The sequence below is a fragment of the Aquarana catesbeiana genome, linkage group LG01 (assembly GCF_042186555.1).
Source record: "Aquarana catesbeiana isolate 2022-GZ linkage group LG01, ASM4218655v1, whole genome shotgun sequence".
Classification (NCBI taxonomy): Eukaryota; Metazoa; Chordata; class Amphibia; order Anura; family Ranidae; genus Aquarana; species Aquarana catesbeiana.
This window is the reverse complement of record NC_133324.1, coordinates 216,942,415-216,961,847: the sequence shown is the minus strand read 5'-3', so window position 1 is coordinate 216,961,847 and position 19,433 is coordinate 216,942,415. Positions and strand designations below refer to the sequence as shown.

The window sequence follows — 19,433 nt, the reverse complement described above, 5'->3', positions numbered from 1 at the left end:
TGAACACACATACATGAACACACATATAAGAACACACATACATGAACACACATACATGAACACACATACATGAACACACATACATGAACACACATATAAGAACACACATACATGAACACACATACATGAACACACATATAAGAACACACATACATGAACACACATACATGAACACACATACATGAACACACATACATGAACACATATACAGAAAGCCTTTTCAAAAACGGCAGTGCTTTACCTTACCTCTTCCTGCTGGGTACTGCACTGTAGGGGGAGACAAAGAGCACAGCACACACTGCTTTCACTGATCAGTGTTACAAGCTCCCTGTACAGTGCCGATTACAGTTCGGCTGACGATGGGGAGAACGATCTCAGCCGCTCATCCTTACAAGATAAACAGGGGGCCCTCAAGGGCCCCCTGCAGCATGGGGCCCAGTCGCCATGGCGACCTCAGCGACCCCTATACTTCCGCCACTGAGTAGTAGTATTTGATACTAAAGTGATTCTCTGCTTCCACAGGGATCCTACAGGTATTGCATACTCTAAGCTGAGCCAATGCAAAAATGCAAAATAAAATCTATACCTGGAATTTAGCTTTCATTCCAGCCAGGAACACATCTGCATAAGTACATATCTAAACAACCATATCCAGTCCATGTGTCATCTAGAACATCTGAAAAAGGTTGTCTAAATTTATTGCTAAAGCTTTCCAACACTGGTTTTAAAACAAGCCAAAAACATCCCAAATCGCTATCAAAAGTATCCCAAGTGTGTTACATACTTGAAAATGCACAAAATGAAGAGCATATACAGAAGTATTTACATTTATAGAAAAGTATTTAATCAATAAACCTCCTATAAATTGTAAAATGATAAAAAAAATTGCCATATGCAGTTTTTTTTTTTTTTTTTTTTTGCAAAGTATTAAAATAAATATGTTTTATACATTTAAGATTACCAACACTTTACAAAAAATAGCCATACTAGCAAACCAACTGTGAGAACCTATTGCCTTTACATACAGAAGTCTAGTCTTTACACGTGTTTGCAGGACATGTGGCAGATTTTGATGTCCTCCACTAATCCATAATAAATGAAGGTAACTGGAGGCCTTCTTATGCTCAGCAGCACTGATAAAAGAGTACATGCTGGAATGGGTAATGGTGTAATTTTAACCTTCTGTAACCTCTTTGTGGAATCTGATTGGTTGATTTAAGGCAATAAGGGCAGTGTACTTTTCCACCTCTGTAAAGTCCTTTCTATATACTGTAATCTCTGTGTTATCTCAGAAAAGGAGTAAAAGACAAGTTGTGGATTTTCAGTTATTGTTGGACTACAACTGATTTCATTTTAGCCAACCAGTGATTGATGAAAATGCCGAACTGTCATAAAATGTACTTTAACCACAGCAGGAAGAATGTTTTCTCATGTTTCATGTGTATCTCCTTGGCAGATATTGATGAATGTGAGCGCCAGCCATGTGGAAACGGAACTTGTAAAAACACAGTAGGATCATATAACTGTCTCTGCTATCCTGGATTCGAGCTCACTCATAATAATGACTGTATGGGTACGTTTTTTATGATGCTAATGTGTCTTTGGAGATGTTCATAAGTCCTTGTGGATACATTGTTAGGATTGCATGCTGTGTGAAACATAAATAAAGCAGTAATATTTATTATTAAAGGGTATGCTGTCCTTCCTTGGAAATAACAAGGTATTTCTTATTCTTATTCTAAAAGGAATGCTGCTGTACCCTGTATAACATTAGATTACTGCCAGCTAGAAATTACATTCAACAAGATATGAAAAAATGTTTTTTTTCTGTGCATTTTCACTGGTTAGTTGCATTGGTAATGGTACATTCCAAGTACAAGATAAATTACATGCTTACTAATATCTGCATTATACTACTATTAGATGCTCACTATTCCATACCTTAAATTAATTCTCTCTCTGTATATATATATATATATATATATATATATATATATATATATATATATATATATATATATATATATGCTTTAAAATATACTGTACATAGTATCAGGGTAGGGGGTATCACTTTTGCATGTACAACTTTCATGTAATGTGTTTATCAACCTACAATAGTCTTTGTGCATATAGCTGTAGAAGTTCAGTTTGTCTCTAGCTAAATCTATATCTCATTCCTGAATATGCTAAACAGGTATGCCATTGCCAACAAAGTAACCATATTTAAAAGTGCCGTTTTTTTTTTTTTTTAGACATTGATGAGTGCAGCTCCTTTACTGGCCAAGTGTGTAGGAATGGACGATGCTTCAATGAAATTGGTTCTTTCATTTGTTTATGTAATGAAGGTTTTGAACTTACTCTAGATGGAAAGAATTGCATTGGTAAGATTTTTCAGATCTTGGTCTTTAATATCAATGTCACATATTATTATGCATAATCCACATTTGCTGCAAGTATGATCTTCCTCTAGTCAGTTAGATACATTGCATGGGTTTTGGCCAATGTCATTGCAGAGTCATACCTGCTGCAGTTTAAAATGAAGTCTATACCTTGATTCCCATCACTTTCTACTTCCTGCCACCTGTTCTTGTTTCCTGAGTGCTAAAAGGGGTCTTCCATCTTTAATCACATCATTAGCAGCATGTTTGAATTTTTTTGCCAGGTTTAGAAAATCATAACTGTGTAAAGAATGAGTTATAGAGATGTTTTAGTTAATTTCAAATACAAAATAGCTTGTGTAACTATTATATATTTTTAACAAAAGTGGAGTTTACCTTTACATGTACATGCATTCAAAAGGACTCCGAGCAATCAGCCTAATTGCTGAGTGGCTACAATTTGCACTTGGGCATTCAGCTTGTACATACCAATTACATCCCTATTATTGGTAGTATCTTCAAATCTAAATCAGTACATGTGACAGTGCAGACCTGTGTGTTCAATGGTTTGGGCCCCACCTTCTTTTTGTGTTTTCTGCACTCCTCACATTAGTGCACAGCACAGAACAGAAAAAAGGCGTTTGTTAACTGCTTAGACAATGTCATTGTTTAACCTGCTGCTGTATGCGACTGGCAAACAGGTGACTCAAAATCATGGACAACTGTATATATAGTTCACAGATTAGCATGTTAAAAATAGTAGGCATAGGCTTTCCTAAGAAACAAAGTCTATGGAGTCACCTTCCAAATATTGAGTCACGCTGATGATGGTGGGATGAAGTGGAGACAGGCTTCTTTTAAGCCTTCACCTGGTTTGCCTAAAGTAGAACTATGGGCAAAACTTTTTTTTTCATTTTGGAGTAAGGGAGGGTTATAACCCCTGTGAGATTGTTTGCCATCTGTGTCCCATTGCGTAGATTTTCCTTAATTTCTTGTCCCATAGCCAAATAGAGAGTGAGGGGAAATCCCTGCAAGTGAAGGGAATTCCTTGGTGACCCCCAGGTCAGTAGAACTAGTGCCCCTATTGGAAGATTTTCCCTCTATTACTTTTCTGGGGACAACCCAAAATTTGGGATTTTCTTGTGCTTTCACTTTCAATGACAATGGTAAGCAGGACAAAGAGAGAAGGTAAATCTCCTTAATGGGGACACAGACAGCAATAAAAACTGACAAGTGTTCTAATCCATCTCCACTCTATCCAAAACTTTAAAAAAAGTTTTGCCTTTAGTTATACTTTAAGACTGGAGGGGATAGAGTGAGTATGGAGCAGTGTATCCTTTTATGAACATACAAACAAAAAGTCTAAGGGGTGTTTGCAAGGAACATTATTAGGAAGGTGTAGATTCTGTCATATGACACTCCAATGGCACGCACACACGGTCGGACTTTCCGACAACAAGCTCACATCCAACATTTCCCGTTGGAAAATCCGACCGTGTTTATGCAGCATAAGAGTCCTTGGATTAATCCACTACTAAAGTTCCTAATCATCAGAAAAAAGAAAAGTCCAAAAACGATCAGAGAATGGGGTAGGTGCTTTTCGGTCAGAATTGAATGAGAGGACCAGAACAGGGTAGTTTGCATTCAGAGTCTTATGAGGCTTTCAACAAGAACCAAAAGATTAGCTGGGTTTAAAACAAAGAAAGCAAATTAATTTTGCAGGAAAAGTACCAAGCGTCATAAACAGAAACCTTTGGCTCAGATACCAAGTGGAATTGGCACTTGAATCCCAACGCCTATCAGACACACTAGACAGCAGATTCTGCTACCACTTGCCATAGGCATAAAACTAATCAAAACATGCCTGGGGGAGGAGGGGGAGGTGCTGATATAAGAGCCAACCACATGAATGAGGAACTATGGTATAAATAAATTATATTTTTATTTATACAATGTACACATTACAAATATATACAAATCTATTTTGTTATATATTTATTGATGTGTGCATTATCAAAATGTTATTGCGTTTTCAATATTCTACTGACTTTATTTCCTATTCAAAACAATAAAATAATCCAAAGGAGATGCAAAGTGTGTGTTTTTCTATAAATTGTATAAAGTACATCTGTCTTTAAAGAAAATTTTGGGAGATGCCAATGCTGACCTCTACTTTTGAGAACATTAGTTCTCTGGCTGTCATAATGATAATTTGACTACAATGCTTCTTGAGTCACAGACCACAGTCAAGTCTAGAATTAGAATTATCTGACACTATTCTACAATTTGCTTGTTTTGGCTGACTCAAGAGTAATGAAAACAGACCAGTGGCATCACTACCCAGATAGCAAGGATAACTTGCTACAAATTTGTGGCAGTGTTGAATTGTAAGTCTGTTAACTTCCTGCACGTTTACACTGGCAAGTTGTACACTTGCAGAGCACTTGAAGCACAAGTTCTAGTTGACACTTTTCCAATTTGTAGTATATTTGCATGGCAAGTCTCTAGCAAGAACAAAGTTGCATTGGTGAGCCTACAGCAAGAGCTCTGCAAGTTTACAGTATGAAAATTCAGCCACAGTGACCCCTGTGGTGGGATGACTATTGCACAACATAACTGAACCAGAACTTGCAGCAGACTTGCAGAATGTTTGCAAAGAAAGTTGATCTGTTTGTGCAATTGTGCAACAAACATGTGAAGCCTGGCAAATCTAGCAATAGCTTAGCAAGTCATTTTCAACCTTGCAGCTCAGTTGCTTGCTATCTGGGCAGGGTTGGTGTCACCTGGCACAGTAAAATATAGTGTCACCTCCCCATACCCCCCCAGTCACTGAGCAATCCGGGGCACTTAGCAGGCTAGCGCATCAGCATAGCTCTCCCACCTAGCCTGCCACAGTGCTCTTTCCTGCTGCTGCGGAGTGACAGCAGGAGCAGGACAGAGGAGTAAACACTGGGCAGGCTAGTGCATTGGGCTCTCTTCTGCCTAGCATGCCACAGTGCTCTGCAGGGTGCTGGGCAGGCTAGTTTTGGGACAGCAGCGATCACGGTGCGCACCCCAAACCAGCCCCTGTAAATGTCATGGTTTATGCCAGTGCACCAATCCATGCACTGTCACAAATGGGGGTGACACCTTCACGGTCGTATATCACTGCCTTCTTAAAGGTGTCACCCAGGCCTGGACTGGGACAAAAATAGACCCAGGCCTTTTAGACTGAGCAGCCCAGTGCAATCCCCAAGTCTAAATTCCCCCAGTGTAATCCCCCACAGTGTAGTCCTCACAGTATAATCCCCAAGTCTAACCCCCCCCAGTGTAATCCCCCCAGTGTATTCCTCCCAGTGTAATCCCCAAGTCTAAATCCCCCACCAGTGTAATCCCCCCAGTGTACTTCTCCCAGTGTAATCCTCCCAGTGTAACAGTGTAATCCTCCCAGTGTAAAAGTGTAATTCCTCCCAGTGTAATTCCTCCCAGCGTAATCTCCCCCAGTGTAATCCTCCCAGTATAATCCTCCCAGTGTAACAGTGTAATTCCTTCCAGTGTAATCTCCCCCAGTGTACTCTCCCAGTGTAACAGTGTAATTCCTCCCAGTGTAATCCTCCCAGTGTAATCTCCCTAATGTAATCCCCCGTGTAAACCCTAATGTAACCCCCACGTGTAATCCCCCCTAATGTAAACCCCTGTGTAATTCCCCTAATGTATCCCACTAATGTAACCACCCCCTGTGTAATTCTGCTAATGTATCCCCCTAAAGTAACCGTCCCCCTGTGTAATCCCCCTAATGTATCCCCCCTGTGTAATCCCCCTAATGTAACCACCCCCCTGTGCAATCCCCTAATGTAACCCCCCCTGTGTAATCCCCCTAATGTAACCCCTGTGTAATCCCCCGACTGTAACCCCCCCCGTGTAAACCCCCCTAATGTAACCACGCCCTGTGTAATCCCCTCTAATGTAACCACCCCCCGTGTAATCCCCCTAATGTAACCCCCCTGTGTAACCCCCTGTGTAATCCCCCTAATGTAACCACCCCCCTGTGTAATTCCTCCTAATGTACCCCCCCGTGTAATCCTACTAATGTATCCCCCTAATGTAACCACCCCCTGTGTAATCCCCCCTAATGTAACCCCCCTGTGTTATCCCCCTAATGTACACCCCCTGTGTATATCTGTCCATTGTGACTATATAGTATATATCTCCCCTACTTACCTCAGATCAGCATGGCTCTGTCCATATGGATGTCCCTCCTCCTAGGCTCCTCCTACTGTTGTGGATGTAATGTCAGTGTGGAGAAGGAGCGTGGGCTCCGTTGGCCATGAGGAGTGTAATTGTGATAGGCAGCCGGCACCTCTCCCTGCATGTCACAATAATAAGGGATTGCAGTGCCAGTTCCCGGAGGACACGCGGGTGCCAGGCACTGGGCTATGGGAACCAGAGCTCAGCTGTCTGCTTCACAATTCTTTCTCCTCTTCCCTCCCCGAACATTGCGGAGCAGAGATATCTGGGTGCGCAAGGGAAGGAGGAAGAGGGGAGAGCTGCAGTGCCTCTCTCAATCCAGCGCCGTGCTGGGTGTCACCCCTCTGGCGGGTGTCACCCTGGTGTGGCCTGCACTCCCCTCCCCCCCTAGCAACACCACTGAAACAGACAGTTGGAAAACTAGAATTTTCAAAAGAAGGCCAGCAAAAGCAGCTCTCCTTCTTCTCTAATAATTAATAAAATTCATTATAAGATCTGTAGTGCAAGCTTCTGTCAATGGCTTATCTATTTTGTTTTTGTCTTGTATGTTTTTTTAAGATATCAATGAATGCATTGCTTATCCCGGCTCTTGTGCTCCTGGTACTTGTCAGAATTTAGAAGGCTCATTCAGATGTATATGTCCTGTAGGATATGAAGTTCAAGGTGATAACTGCTTAGGTAAGTTCTGATAATACTCTATTACTCAACAGCAGTTCCCTCTATTTAAACAATATACTATATATCTGAGATATCAAAAATAAACTTTTTCCAACAAACACCAAAATCTTCATACATCTTGGATGAAAGTGTATCAACTCAATGAACAGTCGAAATGTCCAGCATTAAAGAGACAATTAATGTCACGTACCTGGCTTGTGAGCCTGACGAGCATAGGAGAGCCTCTCGTACCACACCGGCTTGTGGGTTACTGAAGGTAAGTAAGCAGCCACAGAAGCACGGTGGTGTAGGAGATCAGTCCTGTAGTCTGTATGGCTGGTTGTCCGTGGATAGATGTGCAGCAGGCAGGTAGGTGGTGGTTAGGCAGACCAGGGCCGTGGCAGGCTGGGGTTGCAGCTAGAGTAGGATCCAGATGTTGATTGCAGAGCAGAGCCATGACAGGCTGGATGAGCAGGTGCAGGGTCAGACAAGCCAGGTCGGTAATGTTCAGGCAGATAGACAGAGCAGCAGGCAGAAGAGGAGTCCAAAAACAAGCCGGGGTCGGGGTATCAAACAGAAAGCGTTAGTAAGGACAAGCTAGATCAAGATCAGAGGTCAGCACAGGTAACAGGTCAAAACACACAGAAGCTGCAGACCAAACACTAATGAGTCTATGCAGAAGCTCAGTTTAAATAGCCCACCTGGCATACGCTCGTACGCCGATGCGTGAGTGCGCATGTACATACACCAATGTGTCAGTGCGCATGTGCGTACGCCAAGAACCTCTAAGTGTACTGTGGACCTGTCTTTCCTGACAACCAAATTACCACGGGTTCCAGGATGTTAATGGGAATCTGGGCTTTCTGCGATGATCAAGAGTCCTTTAGAGAGAGGGTGTCCAAGACTCCTCCTTAGTCTGACAGGCTGCCATCCATCATGAGAACCTTCCAATTTGAAGGGAGAAGGGATTTCTCAGTGCTGGATGGGACAGTCTGGTCTTGTTGGTAAGATGTATGGGGCAATCCAGAGACCGCTTGTCCCACGCAGCCAGAATATTGCGTTATAACAGGATAACAGTACTGTCTTCAATGAGGCTGCCGTCAGTCCCAGAGCCCACATACAAAAACAAATAGAGGTGTGGCTCCTGGACTAAAGGGACCAAAAAATGTGAGTAGAGAGACAGGTGTTTTTTTCCTGGTAAGACCAGGACCAGATACTTCAAGCAGTGAGTTGGATTCAGGGTAGATTTCTGAAGAATGAGGTAACATATGTAATTCTGCAGAGTCTGCACTGTCCGCTGGACATTGGCTGACAGAACATGGGCTGCTCCTTTAGAAGTGAGCACCTGGTTTTGACTTGGAGTCAGAAGCCTGAGAGGGATGAAAGGAATTCTTGGTCTCAGGAGCAGAAGGCTTACCTGTAGATGTCCTTGCCTTTTTTTCTGTTGAAGGATGTACCGAAAAGGCCTTTCTCATCAAAAGACTTCCTAACAAGATGCTTTTTGCACAGGAATTCTGCAGATCAGCTTTTGAGCCAAACTATTCTTCTCCTGTAGAAAGCGGCTCATTCTGGATATCTGGCTGAGTGTGTATGTTAAACTGTTAATGCAGCAGCGCAAAGCCAACGGCAGGAGCCCCAGGTGCTGGTGGACAGATGGTACCGCCCGAGTCCTGAACTATGCACTTAGTGCAGACAGCAAGGGTCTAGAAGATTGCTATAGAAGCCATTCTGGTTTGCACGGTGGGTTGAGAACTGCCAGAGAGAACAAGTCCTTAAAAGAGGTCTTCTAACCTCTTGTCTACCAAGTCCTTAAAAACGAGAACATCCTCAACAGGGACTGATAAGGTTTTTATTTTCAAGAAATGGCTGGTTTCACTGCAGATACTGCCCATTTTTAAAGGAATCCATTCTCAATAGGGTATTGCTGGTTAAACATTTAGAGGGTGAGGCTGGTCATCATAAAAAATGAGCTCTAAGAGTGAGTGAACTGGGAAAGTCATGCAGGTTTGAGCATTCTTAGGGAACACAGACTGCAGACTTTAGGACAGGCTAAGTCAGACTGCTCTAGGGCAAGGCCTCAGTAAGGGTATCCTTAAAGTTGGGAGAGATCCCAGTGTCTCTTCTTGATCTGAGACCCCCAAATGCAGAGGATTTACTATCCTCTAATTCCTTCTCAAGGAACACAGCATCTGTAAGGGGTAAATAAAAGACAGGCTCTGTAGAATTGTATTTAATATTCAGAATTGTATAGATGTAAATGTTTGGTAAAGTATTTATGCTTCACATCTCATTTTAACACAATCCCGTATATAATTAGTCCATAAGGTTGAGATCTCCTCATCTTGCAGTGCAAATGTCAACTATATGGCAATGTTTTGCTACTTGCTGGTGGACACAATGGATGTTGAAATGGATCATATACTGTATGTTATTGCAAAATTGGCAATAGATTCTGTTGCGGTGTCATTTAATTTGAATAACACACAACGACGTTACTACAGTAGCAGGCAACACTCCATCACTGCAATGGTTTTACCTTAACAGTGGGCCTTAATGCACAACACATTGCTTGTGAATGGGCACACACAGCAACGCACATTCCCTTCTCAGACATGTGCCATTATGTTAAGCAAGGTCTTCTAGCGGTTTAAAATGTTTGCCACTTAGTGGTTTCCTGTAGAGGAAAGACATTTTTTTTTCTGTATAAACTAACCAAGATTTACATAGAGGGTGCTGGGTCAGCTTCCTTCCCACTGGCTATAAGTTTCTGAATCAGCTGTTCAGTTTGCTTTCTCATTGCCTTAAAAAAAAAAAAGAATCCCTGGCTAGTTCTCTTTGCAGGACCTTCCTTGACTGGAGGGAATTGTTATTTTTATTGGGGCTGTTATATAGAAAGAAAAAGTTGTCCACGACCAGATAAAGTTTAGCTGTATTTTTTCTACTGCTGGAAAGAAGTTTAAATCTAATACCTGTTGCTAAATGAAACACAAGTCACAATTATCATTTTCCCTGAACGTTTTAATTATTTTTTACCAGTGATCCTGATGCACATTCATAATGTTGCTCTCATCATTTCCACATTGCTCCTGTGATTACATAATTACAAAATATTTGAGATAAGAAGCCTTTATGTCTTAGGCAAAATCTTTTAGTATAACTACTTACACCTGTGCCAGCCTGGGAATGTAGAGCAGCTATTGAACACCATAATTATGTGATCAAAATCAAAGTATCAATCAAATGAAACTAGTGTCATAATTACATGTTTAACCACTTAAGCCCCGGAAGAATTCTCCCCTTAATGACCAGAGCACTTTTTACAATTTGGCATTGTGCTGCTTTAACTGGTAATTGCGCGGTTATGCAATGTTGTACCCAAACAAAATTTGTGTCCTTTTTCCCCAAAAATAGCTCTTTCTTTTGGTAGTATTTGATCGCCTCTGCGATTTTTATTTTTTGCGATATAAACGGAAAAAGACCGTAAATTTTGAAAAAAATGATATTTTCTACTTTTTGTTATAAAAAATCCAATAAACTCTATTTTAGTCATACATTTAGGCCAAAGTGTATTCAGCCACATGTCTTTGGTAAAAACTAGGGTACATTTTCTGGAATTTACGCAGCTTTTAGTTTATGAATGCCTATCTCATTTCTTGAGGTGCTAAAATGGCAGGGCAGTACAACACCCCCCCCCCCCCCCCCCCCCCCAATTTTGGAAAGTAGACACCCCAAGGAAATTGCTGAGAGGCACAATGTTGTCACTAAATAATATATTGGTCAACATGCCATGGTTATATGTGGAATTACACCCCAAAATACATTCTGCTGCTTCTCCTGAGTATGAGGATAACACATGTGTGAGACTTTTTGGGAGCCTAGCCACGTACAGGACCCCAAAACCCAATCACCGCCTTCAGGCTTTCTAAGGGCATAAAATGGTGATTTCACTTTCTCACTAACTATCACAGTTACGGAGGTCGTGAAATGTCAAGATAGCACAACCCCCCCCCCCCCAAATGACCCCTTTTTGGAAAGAAGACACTTCAAGCTACTTTCTGAGAGGCATGTTGAGTCCATGGAATATTTAATATTTTGCGACAAGTTTCGGGAAAATACATTTTTTTTTTTTACACAAAGTTGTCACTTAATGATATATTGTTTAAATATGGTATGGTTATATGTGGAATTACACCCCAAAATACATTCTGATGCTTCTCCTGAGTACAGGGATACCACACGTGTGGGATTTTTTGGCAGTCTAACTGCGTACAGGACCCCAAAAACCAAGCACCGCCTTCAGGCTTTCTAAGGGCACACATTTTTTATTTGACTCCTCACTGCCTATCACAGTTTCGGAGGCCATGAAATGCCAAGATAGCACAAACCGCCCAAATGACCCCATTTTGGAAAGTAGACACCCCAAGCTATTTGCTAAGAGTACATTAACAAAAGAGAGAGAACAATAGATATAGAACAATAGAGATCGAATAATAGAGCGGACAATAGAGAGCGAACGTAAGAGAGAGAACAATAGAGAGAGAAGAAAAATAAAACGACAACTCTTTTTGGCTTTTTTATTTTTAATTTTTTTGTGTTTTTTTGTTTTTTTAATCTATTTTTATTTTTTTGCACTTTTATATAAACTGTAAACTGTAACTGTAAACGTTCCAGATTAGGGTCTCTCAAAATGTGATGGCCATCTTTGTAAGACCCTGTGTAAGTGTGCCCTTGGACTGTGCAGTGCTGTACCCTATGCTAATACTCCACTAGTGTGTGGTAGCGTTTGAAGCAGTCACCGATGCAGAGACCAGGTTGGTCAGGACAGGAGGGACAATAAAAGCGAGTGTCGTGCCTAAATCCGCGTTTTCTGCAGACACGATATCTTCTTTGCGGTGTTCTTTGGGCAGGGGTACCAGGGAGGACATACTAAAAATGCCTCTCATGCAGCCAGCTTACTGTATTTGCGTTGGGAAATTGGGGCACAGCACCGTCTGGAAACAGAAGGGCTGTGATGATCTCTTCCAGGAATTTTAGGAAGGATCCAGTTTGTCCTGACTCTTTGTATAGCACATAAGCGTTCAGCAGAGCCAATTGGAATAAATATACAGACACTTTTTTATACCAGCGTCTGGCCTTGCAGGCAATTAAGTACAGCACCAACATCTAGTCATTGAAGTCCACCCCTCCCATGTTAAGGTTGTATACGTGGACACAGAGGGGCTTCACAACACCAGGAGCCATTGGAATTTTGACTGTTGAAGGGAGGACAGAACAAAAACATTCTGTGTTTCCCTTCACTTCACTGTGAGCAACCTTTTACATCTCAAGCAGGCTCTCTCTCCCGTCTAAGTCAGGAATCTACAAGCCGTTGGGGGAAGCCCCGGTGATTAGATTGCACAGTGCCACATGCACCAATTCCACAATCAAAAAGGTGACTAAAAAGTGGCACGTTTGTGTAATATTTGTCCACATACAAGTGGTACCCTTTTCCAAATAAGGGTGACACCAAGTCCCACACAATCTTACCAGCGCTCCCTATGTAGTCTGGGTGGTTCTTGGGCTCCATGTGACTGTCTTTTCCCTCGTAAACCATAAAACTATATGTCTAGCCTGTTGCCCTATCACAGAGCTTATACAACTTGACCCCATATCTGGCACGCTTGCAGGGAAGATACTGTTTGAAAGACAAGCGGCCAGAAAATGTAATCAGGGACTCATCAATGCAGACAACTTGATCTGGAGTAAACAAGGCTGCAAACTGTTGGTTGAAGTGGTTTACTAGGGGCCGAATTTTGTAGAGCCGATCGTATCCAGGGTCACCCCGAGGATGACAGAGTTCATTATCATTAAACTGCATGAACCACAAGATCTGCTCGTATCGCATCCTGGTCATGGAGGCAGAGAACACAAGCATTTGATGAATTGGGTCAGTGGACCAATATGACTGCAACTCACTCTTTTTAGTTATGTCCATGAGGAGGAATAGGCCCAGGAAGGTCTTAAATTTGGAAACCGTAATAGGTTTCCAATCTCTGGCAAGGATCAACTGGGGATTAGCGGCAATCAATTGACCAGCATACAAATTGCTTTGGTCCACAATGGATCTATAGAGATCTTCCATGAAAAACAGCGCATAAAAATCAAGTGACGTAAAATCAACTATTTCCACCTGAATTCCAGGTTGACCAGTGAATCGGTGAAGTACAGGCACTGCAGAAGTGGTGGGCTCCCAATTAGGATTGGCAAATGCAGCTGGAAGGGCACTATGGGCTCAACGGGCCTGTCTTTGTCTTCTTGGTGGCTGCGGGACACTACTTGTGCTAGCCACCGCACCAGCTTGAACTGCACTTATGGGACTCGTCACATCACCAAGTGTTACTGCAGTGCTGGATGTACGACCAGGATGTACTAGGCCGCTGGTGCTTGCCAGTTCACCAGAAGGATGAGCGCCACTAGGACTGGCTCTCTGCTCCAAGGAGAGCCCTGCGGTTCTTGAACCTCAACAACAGAAGAAGAACAGGGTCGGGTACACCTGACATTAGCAGGGACCATTACTCCGTCATCAGAGCTATCTGTCAGGGTGCCGCTGCTGTCTACGAGTTCGTATTCTGAGCCTGAATATGACAGATGGGATTCCACGAGGAGAGATGACATCTCTTCCTCTGCCTGTGTTTACACTTACACAGGCAGGTGACAGTCTCCCATTCACCAGAACCAATCACCAGGTCCAGGCCAAAAACAATTGGCCTGGGCATGGCGACTGATCGGTTCTGAAGCGAATCCGCCCCTAGGTGGCCGCGCGCCCGACGTACAGCTATGTTGCCTTGCCCAGGAGAGCCAACCTGCCGCAGTTTAACTGCGGTGGTTGGTCGGGAACTGGTTAAGCCACACCTTGTTTGGCTCAATAAACCTTGTTTGGCTCAATAAAGTGCCACAAGGGCCATGTGCAATAGGCTAAATTGAGCTCTAGAGCAAATATGAAGAACATAAAATGGGGCAATACATTATTAAAAAATTATATATAGATATACAGTATGCAGTCTACTGTACAGTCTATACAGCAGTGCTTCAAGAGGGGGAGGCAGGGACATCAAAATGAGTTAATCAGGGGCGCTGCAGTGCAAGGAGTCATGCTACTAGAAGGAGAGATTAGAGGGACAAAGATCTTGTGAATGTTGCTTCTCATTTTACTGTCCAGTCACAGAGTGAGGGTGAAGAAAGGACCTATAAGTAAAAGTGAAACTCCAGCAGAATATCAAGTCTCCTCCCTGCTAAACCAGGGTGTGCTGTGTGGTAGAGCTGTGTAAATCCCAGCATTGGATGGACAAAATACAAATCTTTAGGCAGGTAAAACTGTCATGAAAAATGTATCTAGCCACTTGACCTCTGGAAGATTTACCCCCTTAATGAATTTTTTTCTTTTCCCACAAATAGAGCTTTCTTTTGTTTGTATTTGATCACCAATGTTTTTTTTGATTTTTTGAGTTATTAATAAAAGAAGACCGAAAAGTTTGAAAAAAAAAAACAATATTTTTTTCTTTTTGCTATAAAACATATCCAATAAAAAAAATTAAAAAATTAAATTTCTTCATAAATTTAGGCCAATATGTATTCTGCTAAATATTTTTGGTAAAAAAAATCCCAATAAGTGTAAATTGAATGGTTTGCGCAAACGTTATAGCTTCTACAAACTATGGGATATACTGTATACTGGAATTTTTATTTATTTATTTTTTATACTAGTAATGGTGGCAATTAGTGACTAATAGTGGGACTGCGATAGTATGGCAGACAATCTGACATTAAGGTCACACCTATGCATTTTTAGCGCGTTTTCAGTTTTGCAGAAACACACTACAGTCCATTTAACATGGTTTCCTATGGATATAGTTCACATCTGTGCATTTTATAAAAAGGACCAATGACTTTTTTCTGGTTTTTGGTTCCATAGAATGGATGAAAAGCATGTATTGAAAAATGCAAAATGTACCTGCAATATGCAAACTGCAACCTGCATAAGTGTGAATCAGGCCTAACTGACACTTTTGCCACTTAGTGGAAACCAGTGACACTAGTACAGTGATCAGAAAAATATACACTGTCACTGTACCAATGACACTGGCTGGGAAGGGGTTAAACGTGTAGGGTGGTCAATGGGTTAAATGTGTGCCTAACCAGTATTTATGTGTGTACAGTGTTTTGCTTTATGTCTATTAAAGGTTCTTGTGGTAAAAGCCAAGGTAGCTTAGACTTCTGTAGTGTATCAATGCTTTACTAAACAGAAAAGCCGCGCATACAACTGCACAAAACACAATTCATAGTTAGAAAATATGCCTACAACATGCACAAGCCAATTATCCTTTCTAGCAAAATAAGCATCCTCTATCCGAATGGTTTATTTACATATCAATGGGGGGAGCCTTTGCTTGTACCAACACATGGTCTTAAAATCTCACTCCATATTATTGCTATAAAATCACTACAAAAAGCCATGGCAACACCTACAGTGAGGTGCTTTCACTAAGGGATGTGCTGGTTTTTATTTGCTGCTTTGCAGGGAAACAAAAAACAGCACACCCCCACTAACAGAGCTCTGTATTGTTCACATAGGTAGAACTCTGTCTTATCTTCCTCCTTGTCGATCAGCGGCTGCCGGTAGCCATTCACCTGCTGATCAGCGCACCCCCTACACGTATATATATGTGATTCTGTGCAGCTGGCCCGCACTGTAGCAGTAAAGCTACAGTGTGCGGTCGGCAAGTGCTTACTAAAGAAGTTTCAACAAACTTTTTCTTATTTACTCCTGTCCCTCTCTTTCCCAACCTCCCATTCCTTCCAATGTTGCAGAATTACACCCTACTTTTATACCATTGGCGTTTCTCTGCTTTTTGTTCTGGGAATATTCCTGTGAATGCAGGATATTGAGAGAATTGTTGCTCCTGAAATTCATAATAACAACAGCCGTGGGATATTGGAGGACTTGGTTATGCTTTATTTCATTTGCATACTGACCTGTGTTATTCTGGAGTCCAACCATTTTGTGATTTATCACTTTTGCTGATCAATCATGGTCACTCTGTGCTTCAGGGGTGATATCTGGTTGTTTCACTTCAAGCACTGCCATCTTCAGTATATTATTTCAAGTATTGCATGTATCATTCATTATTACATGCTACTATTGCATGACGGGCTATATTAGTGCAGACCTTATTGCTTTTTTTGTAATGCTAATGAGCGTTCCTCTTTAATAAGTATATTTAGATGTTTCAATGGAGTTCAGCTTTAGATGTTATCTGTAGTGACAGAATTGAGGGGTTTGCCACTGCTAATATCCTTTTAAGCATGCTAGTTACCTGACTGTATCTGGCCTCAGTACATTCTCAGTCGCAGAATACCACATACAGAGTACCACATAAGAAGATTAGTAAAGCTGGAATCCATCATCGGCATGCTTATTCCAGAAATACCCAGAAAGTATTGAAGCCATTGAAATATCATGACGGCAAGGCAATTAGCATTTTAAGAAGGAAGGATCAGCAGTTGTATACCCTCACATTCTTTGAATACAGCTTTCCATTAATTTGCTGAGAGTAAGGAATTGATGTTCATGAGACTGTGTAGCCCACTGGGGTATGCAAATGCCCACAGATGCTTCCAGACACACCAGCTTTGATATCATTTGTCACAATAGTCAAACCAGTCCAACTTGCTTTAGCATGTGTTTTTGTGAATGTTTTTGAATTACTTGGTATCAGTTAACTGGTAGACTTACTGTCCCTTTAAAAAGTAGCTAGAGATCTATGAGCATCCGTTGAATGTATCTGTTTTACTTCCCCATTCACAAGGCAATAAACATGTCTTTCACCACAGCACATTCTGGATAATGTTCACAGACAAATTAGGCAAAACATTAAAGATATTACATTACACATCAAGACTTACATCAGATACACAGCCCCAGAAATTAACATCTTTTACTAATAGAAAAAGACATTTTAACATTGTTGTAGATAATTGCTTCTGCACATGTGAGAATGCAGACAGTCTCCTCAATGTCACTGTCTACTGACCTGTATAGCTTGGCAGGCCCCATGTTACACTGCCAATAGCTCAGTCTGTGTGCTTGAGAATTGTGAAGAGTGATTTTTTTTTTCTTTTTGGAAAAATACTGCATCCAATATTGAGAGAGCACATAATCCACAGCTCTTACTCTATATTAGATAATCATAATACAATGCATGGATCCAAAAATCCCTGTGATATTTGCAGACAGACCAACTAATCTCCACTGCTGTGCTCACATACTGTATATAACACACAAGAGCTGCCAACTTCTATAGAACACATGAGGTTAGTATCAGCGTATGTCAAATAACTCTAGGAATAAGGATCAACCAGGACAGGCTTGCACCTTCAACAGATGAGACCACTGGCTCGGAAGCTAACAGGTCCACCCCGTTGGATTTAATTTATCCTTCCAATTCAGTCCAACATGACACAAAATCTTCAGTGATCATTTTGAGTCATGCTGGAATTAATTTTTAATTACCCATTTAAGTAAGGCACCCTTCAGACCTTTGTGGTTCGTTAAAATGTGGACTGCATAAACTTAATTTGAAATAGACTGCCAACACACCTTAGTAGCCAAAAGAATGGAGATGACCCGTCTGTGTAATTCAAGTCATCACAACACACATACTCATGCCTCTCAACTTTCTGGGATGGGAAAGAAGGACACCCTTTAGCACAAAGTTGGTGGCAAAGGACACACCCCCTGGCATACCTCTTGTGATTAATATTCAAAAAATGATTGGCTAAACTCAAAAGTGCTTTTTCAATTACTGTTTCCTTTATGCAGGCATTTAAAAAAATATATTGTGATCATAAAAAGGTCCGTGTGAAAGGGTTATGCCCTGTATACACGGTCGGACATTGATCGGACATTCCAACAACAAAATCCATGGATTTTTTCCGACGGACGTTAGCTCAAACTTGTCTTGCATACACACGGTCACACAAAGTTGTCGGAAAATCCGATCGTTCTGAATGCGGTGACGTAAAACACGTACGTCAGGACTATAAACGGGGCATTAGCTTTTGTCTCTTAATTTATTCTGAGCATGCGTGGCACTTTGTGCGTCGGATTTGTGTACACACGATCGGAATTTCCGACAACAGATTTTGTTGTCGGAAAATTTTATAGCAAGCTCTCAGACTTTGTGTGTCGGAAATTCCTATGGAAAATGTGTGATGGAGCGTACACACGGTCGGAATTTCCGACAACAAGGTCCTATCACACATTTTCCATTGGAAAATCCTATCGTGTGTACAGGGCATAAGTGTAGTATAGTAGTTTTGATAGTCGGATATTGCATTTATTATTAAAGCGGAGCGCCGCCGAAAAACATTTTTTTTAAAGTCAGCAGCTACAAATACTGCAGCTGCTGACTTTTAAAACATGGACACTTACCTGTCCAGGGCGCCCGCGATGTCGGCACCCGAGGCCGAAGCGTCTCTCCATCCTCGGGTGCTGCCGCCTCCATCTTCGGTAAGGGAATCAGGAAGTGAAGCCGTGCGGCTTCACTTCCCGGTTCCCTACTGCGCATGCGCGAGTCGCGCAGCGCAATACGGATGGTCCCTGCTGCCTCTGGGACCCGTGTGTTTCCCAGCAGGCAGCGGGGAGGGAGCAGGAAGTGGCGTAAATAACCGCAGATTCTGCGGCTATCTATGCCGGAAGTGGGTACAGATACCTGTAATATACAGGTATCTGTACCCCCCTCCCCCCTGAAAGGTGCCAACTGTGTCACCGGAGGGGGGGAGGAATCTGATGAGTGGAAGTTCCACTTTTGGGTGGAACTCCACTTTAAGGAATAAATATCTATCCAAAATGAGGGACAACCGTGAATGAAAGAGGGACAGAGGGATTTGATTCCCAAAGAGGGACAGTCCTTTCAAATGAGGGACAGTTAGAAGCTATGCATATTGTTGCATGACTGTTATTCTGATGCACTGGTCTTAGTGGAGTAACCCTGTACAGGTAAGAAGGATCAGAAATCTCAAAGAAAAGTCAGATGTCTTTATCTGTGTGCTTGTTCCATATCAGTATATAAAAGTCTTGAAGCAAGAGGCTAGTATGGTAGCCAAGCAACTAGAGTTTTCTCACATGACAGG

General features: G+C 41.8%; 1 protein-coding gene across 1 annotated transcript in view; it reads left to right on the top strand.

Moving 5' to 3' along the window:
- Positions 1 to 19,433, top strand: part of FBN2 (fibrillin 2) — a 320,766-nt gene that overhangs the window by 245,323 nt on the left and 56,010 nt on the right. Inside the window, exons 46-48 of the mRNA XM_073625060.1 lie at positions 1,457 to 1,573; positions 2,253 to 2,381; positions 7,164 to 7,283. Coding sequence (XP_073481161.1) covers positions 1,457 to 1,573; positions 2,253 to 2,381; positions 7,164 to 7,283 — 366 coding nt within the window. The remainder of the gene's footprint in view (positions 1 to 1,456; positions 1,574 to 2,252; positions 2,382 to 7,163; positions 7,284 to 19,433) is intronic.